At 36.5% G+C, this 11,642-nt stretch overlaps 1 protein-coding gene across 1 annotated transcript; it reads right to left on the bottom strand.

The window, feature by feature from the left end:
- Window positions 1–48: 48 nt before the first annotated feature.
- Window positions 49–7,557, bottom strand: LOC111906601 (protein MEI2-like 5). Its single transcript, XM_023902360.3, has 13 exons — window positions 7,208–7,557; window positions 6,246–6,288; window positions 6,008–6,154; window positions 5,498–5,919; window positions 5,051–5,209; window positions 4,855–4,971; window positions 3,977–4,128; window positions 3,323–3,414; window positions 2,237–3,239; window positions 1,796–1,880; window positions 1,644–1,712; window positions 1,367–1,546; window positions 49–806 (listed from the first exon to the last, which is right to left on the bottom strand). The coding sequence occupies exons 2-13, from the start codon at window positions 6,274–6,276 to the stop codon at window positions 696–698; spliced, it is 2,568 nt and encodes an 855-aa protein (XP_023758128.1). The 5' UTR covers window positions 6,277–6,288; window positions 7,208–7,557; the 3' UTR covers window positions 49–695.
- Between the last annotated feature and the right edge of the window lie 4,085 nt (window positions 7,558–11,642).

The following is an 11,642-nucleotide window of genomic DNA, read 5'->3' as shown; positions in this document are numbered from 1 at the left end:
ACAGTATAATTTGCATTGTTCTGTGTAACAAAAACAAAACAAGGCCCAAAAATCTAAACATGGTTATAATATAATACACATTTTAATACATCAAATACAAGTCATTACATCACAATAACCACATATTCAACCTGTAAAATGGCTTCTACAAGAAACAGTTGTTCCTCTAAACATGAAACCTGCTCATAACAACTAAAAAGATTGGAGCAATACACCCACCATAAACACAAAAACAAAGATTTTTCCAACTTCAGTTCCCATCAGTTTTTCGTCAAATAGTGAACCAAAGATGAGATTTAAAACACATGAAAAGTCAATTCTACCCCCCACAGGCCCTCACTATACAATTGGCAAGAAACCCTTTTGAGACTTCACCATTTTTACTCCAATAAATACCAAGAACCCCAAAATGAAGAGACGATGAACAGAAGATTCAACCAATCGGCAACCTCCACCTGTACATTGCAATCATTCGCCTCTTCCAAAAGCCAAAACACATATTCCTTTTGATCATCTGGTTTCTTTTTTAAATTATCTTTCCGAAAATACACAAAATCTGCACCTTTTTTTTTCTTTTTCCTTTTTGGTGCGATTTTCTCCTAGTTCTTCTATACACTGTATGTACGGATGAAAAGCAGCAGTCTTGGGTAATGAGTATTATTTAGACACTAACAAGACTGCTGCTTCACCTGCTGTCAGCTCTGCTCAGCTGCCCCATCCTTCGGAGGGCTGCCCGAAGAGTCGCCCGAATCTGACCCATTTGACCGATGCATTTGTATGTTCAAACTACTCGATGATAGTGGTTCCTGTAAGATGCATATGAGATATTACAATAGGTATAATACCAAATACTTTACTGTTATTACCACGATAATTAATGTGCTTTACTCTTTTTACCAATATAGGTACTTTATCTCTTACCTATAATAGAAACATACTTTCATTTTTACTGATAATAGCAATATATAACATCAACTTATAAACTGTAATAGCAACATACTTGTATTTCTTTACCAATAATAGCAATATGTAATTATGAGTAAAAAAGTATAGTATGTTACTATTGTGGGTAAAAAAAATGTCCACTGCTATTATTGGTAAAGAAATGCTACTATTATGGATAAACAATAAAGAAGGGCGAAATACAGAAAAACACAACATACTTTCACCATCATACCTTTTTACTGTTCATAAAAAACACTTGTCCAAGTTTTGTTATCAAGGAAAAACACAGAAAACTTTCACCATTGTATCAATTTAGCCAGTGAACACTTACTTTTTATCAATTTAGCCCCCCAACTATCACTATAATAATTGAACAATAGGGATTCTATTTAGTATATATTTTTGGAAAAGAACATGTCACCTGATCAGTAACCTCTGAGCCCTCTGAATGGAAAAGAATTGGGCGACAACGTTTATCTTCGTTCATCAAGCTTGAGTTCTGGAAATGGGTGACAAGTGCTGTCTTTCCTTGGATTCGAGCATAAGCCAAGGAAGCAACTTTCTCACTGTTGAACTTCTCCCATTTTTTCCCATTGAATGCCTAAGCCAACCACAATTCACATAAATTAATTAATAATTATAAACCTTTCTTTCAGTGTATTTAATAAAGTTAAAGATAGTGAAAGGTAGGAAAAAACCTGGTAAAACGGGACTATGTGTGTTGGAGAAAGCATGTTGATAAATGCATAGCCCACATTGCATTTGTTCTGCATCAAATGATGGGAAGTTTGACACGTTTATTATACCAAAAATAACATATTCAACTAGCAAGAAATGTGTAATATTATACCTTAAAATCGATGGGTAAGTAAAGAAAATCATAAGTTCCACTATGATTTTCATCTATAGCAGCGAGCAGCATTTTTGAAGTATACCTGAAAGTACAAAAAAATAATCAAGCTCAAATCTTTAGACACAAACAAGACAAAACAGTTGATGGACCAATACTAATTAGACAAAAATTGTAACTTTTTGTCCCACTCAAAAAAATGGAACAAGGTGGGACAAGGACACCTTCTTGGCCTCTCTTATGTGAAAAAGACATAAAAGCCCTCCTCATCCTCATCATCAAAAATAGCCCTAGAAGTCCAATCTTATCCCGTGTAACAAATTATGTTACACATGACTAGATTCGACAAGCTTTATAGGGCTTATTGGGTAGGACAAAAGGCTGCAATTTTTGTCCCATTAACACCAGTCACAAAACTGGAAGGGGAAAACTAGATCTTACTTGTTAGGAATGTTTTTAATCATCAAAGTTGTTCGAGTATCTTCCCCACTTGTGATTTTATCAAGATCAAGCTGAAACTGTTTCTTACTATCCGTTTGACTTCCATTCTGGTCAACCTGACGATTCCGTCCACGGTCACTCATAGTTTCAGCAATCGTGGGCCCCAACCCGGGATAATGACCGTTTCCAAGAAACATGGGACTAAGCCTTGGACTAAAACTTGGAGAACCATTTTCAACACACCCATGAGAACCCAAGAACCCTCCTCTATCAATATGACCCAAACCCACACCCACACCCACACCACCTCCAAAAGCTGGTGGACTCATGAACAATGTTTCAGGAGATTCATGATACCTACCAAGACCAAAATGCCCTTCAAACGGGATCCCAGATGGAGCCGATCCAACATGATGTTGTTGATGGTGGTGGTGGTGGTGTTGGACTTGGGTCGAACCAAGCAAAGATCCATGACGGGCGGTGATAGGGAGCCCATGGGTGGTCAGCCCCTTGGATGTGGCAAACGGGTGACCCATGGATATGGATGGTGACCGGGTTCGGGTTGCAATAGCAAACCCATGGTTAGGTGAAGGTCCTTTGGGTTGTTGTTGGGGTTGGGTTTGTTCAGGGTATATATTGGGACTACCCCATAAAAACTGTGGACCCGATAATGTTTCGATTCCTGAACCACCACCAGTTGAGGTTGAGCCACCACCATTGAATGATGATAAGGAAATTGATTCGTTAAATTGGCTTAATTTGGATTCAGGAAGAGAATGAGAGTGTTGAAATGTGTTTGAATTTCCATTGAAAAGATTTTGTTCAAGATGGGTTCGGTTACTACGCGTGTGGTCTTTGCCAATTGGTGCTATTCGGGCCGGTTGAGGGTGCAGAATGGAAGCCAGGCCCGGTAGGGTTGGGCTCATTGAGCCCATCACAGGTGACTTGCTTAGACTTTGAAGTGGGCTGTGTTCAATTGGGCTGCCAAACTGTGGCCACACACCTGCTAGGTCAAATTGGTCAAAGAAAGTCAACTCAAAGTCTCGATTTCAAATCATGTCATAACTTACAAAAAGGTCTTTTTACCTGGAGGAGAGTTGGCCATTGAGGGACCCACTTGAAGTCGAAAGCTTCGGGTGTCATCTTGTTCGAATTCTTGACTCAATTGCAACATCAGGCTAAGTAACAAAGAAAAAACAAATTGTTAAATATATATATTCACACACATATTAATAATAATAATAATTGGAAGAAACAAACAAAAAAGAGTAAAGAAAGTAGAAGTAAATGCTTTTATAGAAAACTATATTATGGTAGTGCATACCCTTCTAATCTGCATAACATACAGTCATTCGCTAGGATTATTACTATATTTTTTGAATTTTATAGAGTACATAAAATGAAAAAGGTCGACACCATATACAGAAAAATACATCAAAAAGTATGCCCTTAAGAGTGATCAACATTTTCAACCATCTTATTTGTTTTTTTGTGCAAATATAAGTACTTTTAGCGAAAACAACACTATTCACATTGTATAGATGAGGAATTTTCAATAAATGGTGGAAATGTAAACTCAAAAGTAACATTACAATGGTTCACATAGCTAAAAACTCATGCACATTCTATCATCAATGAATTCGGTTGTATAAGTGAAAAGGTAGTCATTAAAAATGTGAAAATATGTATGAAAGAAAGGTATAAAATTATAAAAACAAACATAAAATTTATAAAACTTACTTTCTGCGGGCTCCACCAGGGCGACTAGGTTCAAGCTTTATGCGTTTCCCAGCTATGTCACTCCTGTTCAGGGATCTAAGGGCTGCTTCTGCTGCTCTAACATCATAATATTCAATGAACTTGTGGTGTCTTTTGTGTGGTGTCTCCCTTATCTGTTATTTTGCAACAAAAATAATAACTAAGTGTATATTTTTCAAGATCCCAAATAAATGGTCCAACTATGTGAGCCAAGTGATTATGTTTCATTCATATTGATCGACTATTCAAACCACTTGGCTTTTTCGTAGAAAACAAGTCACCATTCTTGTGAAAATGCAAAAAGAACATGACAGATTGCAACAACAAGCAGACAAAAAAAATATTGAGTAAATGCTTCACTTAGCAAGAGCTGAACGTAAGAAATAGCAATGTACTTCCATTTATTTGCGTATTATAAAAGCCTAATTTCATTACTTTTTACAGCAGTGTACTTATCAGTTTTTTTCCTGTTAAGACGTATTTTGAAACTACCAATTAATAGCATTGTACTTCCAATTTTTTTTCTTATTAGGACATTATACTTTGAAAGTTTTACCCAATTATAAGTTTACAACAGTGAAAATTGCTTTAAAAGTGAGTGACATTCCTATAATTGGGTAGAATTTTCAAAGTACAAACCCGTAATAGGAAGAAACAAAAGTAGAATACTATAATAAACAAATCAATGGAACTACATTATTAACTCTTGCATTTATCTCTTCTTGCAAAATCTCTTTGTTTTGGCATCTACACAGTAATGGTAATTAGTTTGCAATAAAAAGCCAAGTCTAATAGTTCAAAACCTTGATCACTCTTTTTTTTCCATTAGAAAGAGCATTGGAGAGAAACAAGAAAATTACCTCTTTAACCTCACCATATGCCCCAAAGATTTGAAGAAGATCTTCACATGAAACCGAAGGATCCAAATTAAAAACAACTAACGTTCCTTGATTTATATCTTTGTCTGACGGGTTATCCTAGTACACAAAAGAATACATTATATTAACTTACATGATGAAAAAAACAGAAAAAAAAAATGAAATTAAAAAAACAAACCTTTGGAATTGAATAGTGAATGTCTAGCTTCCTTCTTCTTAGTGGCTTATTCTGTAATGCACGCATGGCAGTTCTTGCAGCACGAATATCATAGTAAGATATCATCACAAAACCCCTGTGTTTACATGCTGTGTACAGTGTTCGTATATCACCATATTGCTATAAATGAATACAAAAAAAAAAAAAAAAAAAAAAAATTAGTAAATGAAATACATAAAAATTTATCCACACATGACTTAAATACTTTCTAGATTCTTCCATAGTAATGCATAAAAGATTCTCTTCATTGATAAATCAACAACAATACCCAAGTCACATAAAGCCCATAATGAGGATATAAAGTAAAGAAGCAGAAGGGTAAGCAGGTAAATCTACAGATACACAAACAATGAAAGCAGATACTAGCAATAAAGCAGAAAGCAGATAAATTTGGCTAAAATTAGGTACCTCAAACAAAGTTCTGAGTTCTGAATCCTCAACATTACTATTTATGTTACGCACGAATAATGTTCTAGAAGGATGTTCTCCATATGGATGCTCACCAGCAACAGTCGCCACACCATTTGCAAGAGTGTAGTGGGCCACCCCATTGCCAACAACCCCATCAGTCAAACCTACCTTTGACATGCTAACATTTAAGGTATCCATGTCTGATTCAAGTTCCATACCTCCTCCACTTCCAAATAGATCATAATCTTCTAACTCATCTGCACGACTAGGAAAAGTATTGAGGTCAAAACCGTCAATTACACCTGCTAAAAGCTCGTCTTCTTCAGGTAACAAGTTTCCAATTGCATGGTCTTCAAGCTCTTCTAGCAAATCATTGCCTTCTAAAGATTGAAAATCATTCTCTGCGTTATTGGATATCACTGCATTTTTCAAACCAGAAAGGAAAGAGTAAGGTGTTGTTTCTTTTTGACTTAATGGATACAGTTACAGACTACAGAGGGTGCATACACTTCTCATGGGGTAAAACTGGTAATGAACTTGAGAAAAGAGTGGTATCACTTGAGGCATCATTATAAGCATCAGATCCAGTTAACATGTCCCTTGCCCCACTTCCAACCACTTTTGAGAAACTCATTGATGTTATCTTTGAAGGACCTGTCACAAAACAGAGTTGGTTGGTTCTTAATGCATTTTACTCATTACAAGTGTAAATAAACAGCAAATGATTAAGGAACTTCAAGCTTACCAAAAGCAAAATGTTGTGAAGAATGTTGCATTGTGAAACACTCCTGTCATGTAAATTTAAGTCAAAAGTATCAATATCAGCCAATAATAAACAAATTGACAACATTTACTTTCCTAAGGTTCATCATTGAGATAACTGTGTGATTAACTATCTATCCCTAGGTTTAAATCATTCAAGTTGTAATAATCAGTTTCAGTTTCAAATCGTAGAACCAAACAAACCCTAGGTTTAAAATCTCTCCTGAGTCCTGACATGAAAACTGTGAATGATGATCCAATCACGGGAACAGAGTTTTAACCTAAATGATTGTTAAGGTGTTTATGTATAATAACTAAAGAACACTAATCTAATTAAATGAACAATCAACTACAAAACTACAAGGCCATATGTTTATAGTTATAATGAATCATCAGACCACAAAGAAGTTTGAAATGCTTAAACTCAAACTGAAATAAACACAGATTTGAACGAAACAGAATTGTGGGAGTCTGATCATCGAGGGATTATGCTTACACACACAAGTACGTGCAAAATCTTTGCATTTAGATGGGGAAAAGGGGAAAACTTGGAGAAATTATACAAAAGTAGTGTGAACTGTTCTAAAATTCGCCATTGATAAGCAATAATTGCTCGAAATTACAACAAAATCACAACCAATTCGGTGATCCGCAAAAACCCCAATAAGGAATCTGCAATCTGTACACCGATCGCGACATGCAAAGCAATAAAGCCTCGTAATTTCACAATAACAAACAAAAATTATGCTAATCCGAACTAAACCCCAATTTCCCACCCCATAAACTCGTAAGAAATCACAAACCCCGTTTCAGAATAAGCACGAGTATATCAAAAAAATCGAAACCCCAGAAACAATATCAAAAAAAACGAAATGGGGTTTACGATTTTTACACACAGAAACATGTGTTTTATGTGTGTGTGAGAGAAAGAGGGAAAAAGGGTACCTGGAAAAAGGTCAAAGTAAAAAGAGAAGCGTAGAAGAGAGTAAAGGGTGTCTGAAGACGAACAAGAAGAAGAAACAAGAATCAAAATCGCATGTGAATCTGCAACAGATTCGACGGGAACATCATCTTCATGATCGGATGACAGAGAGAGAAAGTTTCTTGCTTTTAGATAGAGAAATAGTGGAGGCGTGAGGGGAGAGAACTGTGTGTATATGTATGTGTGTCTCTGTTTTTCTCTCTCTAGAAAAAAGCACAACACAAAAACACGTACGGAATCTATAGATACATATATTGTGTATCTATATGTAGAGAGAGAAAGTTTTGATTGGAGGAACAAGTGAAAAAACTTCAGGGAATGATTGAGAGAGAGATAAGATTGTTTATAAACTGTATTTAAATCTGTTTTGGTGTCCGTATGCTCATTTTTATATTATGCAATTACTATTCTGCCCTTGAACAAGGATATATTACCATATCACTTTATTATCTTTCGGAATTATTAAGGAGCAATTAGTTGTAGATTAATAACAAATATCCGAGGTAAGATAGTTTATTACGAAAGTGTATTGATTGAAATTATCTTTTAATAAAGGCATTTAATATATTAAAAGTTGTCTAACATGTCTAGATAAATAAATAAATATCTGCAAATCAATTAATATCTATAAATCAATAATATTTTCATTTGACATCTTTGTTACAAACATTTCAATTTTAAAAGAATAGAAATGGAATTATGAAAGGTGTAGTTCTTGCCACTATCTTGAAAATCGGACTTGACCGAACCGGTCAGTTTACCAGAGTTTTAAAGACCAAAAACTATTTATATACAAATCGGTGAAAGTCGTCCGATTTTTATAAAAATCAGTTCAACTGATACCGGTTCAATCACTACAAACCGGTTTGTGAAAAAAACATATGTACGTTTTTTCAATTTTTATGTTTCATAAAATTAAACATAATCTAATTTAATTGGAATTTTGTATACGAGCCGGAACCATGTTTCTCGCTTCTTGCCTCTTTAAAACTTATTTTTTGTGGTTTTCTTGAATTATTTATAATTTTAAAAATAATTATGATGTAATAACAATGTCATCCGGTTTTTTGAACCTATCCAACCAGTTGAACCGTCAAAACGAAAAGACGATTGTTTCGATGACCAGTCTGGTTATCAAAACCATGGTTCTTGTGTTGTGCATTTTGTACATGTAACTTACACTTAGTATTTATATCGTGCATTTTGTACTTGTTCCAAATTGTATTTCTTGTCACTGTCTTGAAAACCGGACCTGACTGTAAACCGGTCGGTTTACCAAAATTTTAAGACCAAAAACTGTTTATATACAAATCAGTGAAAGTCATCCGATTTTTATAAAAATTGGTTCAATTAGTACCGGTTCAATCACTACAAACCGGTTTGTGAGAAAAAAAAATATGTGTGTTTTTTTAATTTTTATGTTTCTTAAAATTAAACATAATCTAATTTAATTGGAATTTTGTATACGACCCCGAACCATGTTTCTCGCCTCTTGCCTCTTTAAAACTTATTTTTTGAGGTTTTTTTAATTATTTACAATTTTAAAAACAAATATGATGTAATAATGACGTCATCCGGTTTTTTGGACCTGTCCAACCGGTTGAACCATCAAACCGAGAAGACGACTATTTTGATGATCGGTCTGGTTATCAAAACCATGGTTCTTGTTTGTGCATTGTACATGTAACTTACACTTAGTATTTATATTGTTTGTTTTGATGATAACAAACATAAAACTCTAATTGAATTATAGTAGTAATGTAACATCCCAAAAAATTCATAAAATTTAAACTTTTCAAAACAATCATTTTTCTATAGAAGTATTTACAAAAACTGTTGTTCCCAAAACATTATTTTAAAAAAATCAGAATCTCTTTCAACATAGTTTCCAAAAAGTTCACATTATCAGAGTTTCCCAGAAATCATAAGTCCAAAACACGAGGATGTGTACGGTCACGCCTTCACCTTGCCACGATCCACTGAAGTACCTGAAACCATAAACCAAAATTGTAAGCACGAAGCTTAATGAGTTCTCTTAAAGTACCAACACCTAAACAGATAACTTATACAAATAACAACGTATTATGGGTCCAATCAACCATCGGGTTGGAATACCCCAGGTCCTCAACCATCAGGTTGGAATGTCAACATACTATGGGTCCAATCAACCATCAGGTTGGAATACCCTCGGCCCTCAACCATCGGGTTAAAATGCCAACATACTATGGGTCCAATTAACCATCAGGGTGGAATACCAATATACTATAGGTCCAATCATACTCGGGATGGAATACCCTTGACCTTTAACTATCGGGTTGGAATACATCGGCCTGTTGGCTTACGCACAAAGCATAGAAGCCTCAGCCACCAATCAAACATGTGCACATATAATAGATAATCATATAATGGTCTATAGGCTGACAAACAGATCTAACAGATCACTAAGTATAGCATCATCATATCTACCAGGATATCGATTCAACAGATCATAATATCATAGTAAGATCCTATCTACCAGGATATCGATCTAACATATCATAATAGCATAGCAACATGAATAACATAATATCAATCTACTGGGGCGGCATTGGTGCCTTCGACCCGTAAGTACAGTGAGGAAAACTCATCTTGAATGCAGAAGCTCCCCAAAAGAAATCCCTAGTTGCTGCCTTGCCGGCTTCTCAAGCTATCAATACTAATCAAAACACCCAATTAGCAAATGGGTTCCATGCCATAATCCATAATCCATACTTCGGAAAAATGACCATTTTACCCTTGACACAACATACACCAAAACTGAGGCCCAAAACCAAAAGATCCACAAAGGCCCATTAATGGCCCAATTTTCCGAATTAGGCCCAGCCCCATATGGGTCTTATCCCAAGCCCATACTTTCCTTAAATCCAAATCAGGTTATTACAACACCCATCGGGATAACTTGGTCAAGGACATACATCAAAAGTCAAAGTCAACGGTCCGAGTTGACTCAACTCGCCGAGTTATCCTTCAACTCGTCGAGTTTCTCCATCAATTTGCTCGGATCGAGAAAACCCAAGCCAACTCGTTGAGTTTACCCACCAACTCGTCGAGTTCTTCTATTTATCTGAAAATATCGGGGAAAACTGAGCCAACTCGTCGAGTTTACCCATAAACTCGTCGAGTTCTCTTAAAGTCCACAATTTTAACTCATTAATGTAACGCTCGTAGATCCGGGCTCGTCAATTTAGAGGCAATAGAGGTCGAAAACGACTTTTCGACAAAAGATTATTTAGAATAAATAATCTTAACCAAGTTGTAGAATATGTCACAAGGTTTCCGTACATATAAAGAACGCCGAAATCCGAGTTATAACGAAGAAGTTATGACCCGTCGAATTTTCGCGTCGGAACCGGCACGGCACCGGGAAGCGTAAATAGTGAATTTACGATGGAGTGAGATTTAGCCTTAGCGCTCTAAACGAAAGTCATATAGTATGTTAAACTAAGAACATCGATAAAAAGAACGCCCAAATCTGACTTCGTATGAAGAAGTTATGATTTTTCGAAGTTTCGGATTAGCAGTGTACAGCCCGAGATTCGAATATTAGAACGAACGGTTTTTAGCCGACACGACCTAAACGAGAATCGAAAATCTCATTAAAAGTAGCGTAACGAGAAAAAGATGGGCGAAAACGGACATCGGATGAAGAAGTTATGAGGATTTAATAAACCAATCTTGTCCTGGCCTGTTAATAATATAAAATTTAAAATCGAGTCAAAATTAGCCAATGGAGTCTAAATGAAAGTTGTAGAGTACATTCCCACCTTCGCGTGGATATAAAGAACGTCGAAAACGGAGCTCGTATGTGAAAGTTATGATTTTTAGAAGTTAAGAGTGCAATTTGCGAAATCTGATGCTAAAACGATGATGTGGCAAGATCCCAGCCGTCGCTTGCTGATCACGGCTCGCTTCGGATGAACGACACGTCGCCTCTCGGACGCCAAGCGTTCGCATCGGACGCCCAGCGTTCTCCTTACGCGTCGCGTGCGAGGTCGGAACGCATCGCGTACTTCAGCTTCCTACGGTCCAGCTTGTGCCACGTCGCACCCTTCGGAGACTGCCACCTGCTAATCTTATCTGAGCCATTACGCCCAGCGTAGGTCCAAGGTACGCCCAGCGTACCGAGGCCTCGCAAGCTATAAAAGGCAGCGAGGGCAGCCATTTTTCTTGCACCTTTCCACCTTCTTTCTCTCACTACTTTCTCTCTCTAAGTGCTATAAACCCCCCTAAGCCCTAGATAAAACCCCTAGCTCCCGAGGGAAGCCCCGAGGCTCCTGGAGTCCCGAGAAAAAGATCCTTTCGGTTTCGAAACGCTGCTCCAAATAAGTTCCGGTTTTCGATAAAATTCGCTGTAAGTGT

This window comes from Lactuca sativa, chromosome 7, assembly GCF_002870075.4.
Source record: "Lactuca sativa cultivar Salinas chromosome 7, Lsat_Salinas_v11, whole genome shotgun sequence".
NCBI classification, from domain to species: domain Eukaryota; kingdom Viridiplantae; phylum Streptophyta; class Magnoliopsida; order Asterales; family Asteraceae; genus Lactuca; species Lactuca sativa.
Note: the sequence above shows the minus strand (reverse complement) of the source record. Positions and strands in the feature narration are given on the sequence as shown.

Excerpts from the sequence above, each read along its gene's own strand:
- LOC111906601 (XM_023902360.3), bottom strand. The coding sequence starts at position 6,276 with ATGCAACATTCTTCACAACATTTTGCTTTTG. Across the intron at positions 4,129-4,854 it reads CATATGGTGAGGTTAAAGAG|ATAAGGGAGACACCACACAA; the intron begins GTAATTTTCTTG and ends GCAAAATAACAG. Across the intron at positions 3,415-3,976 it reads CCTGGTGGAGCCCGCAGAAA|CCTGATGTTGCAATTGAGTC; the intron begins GTAAGTTTTATA and ends TTTGTTACTTAG.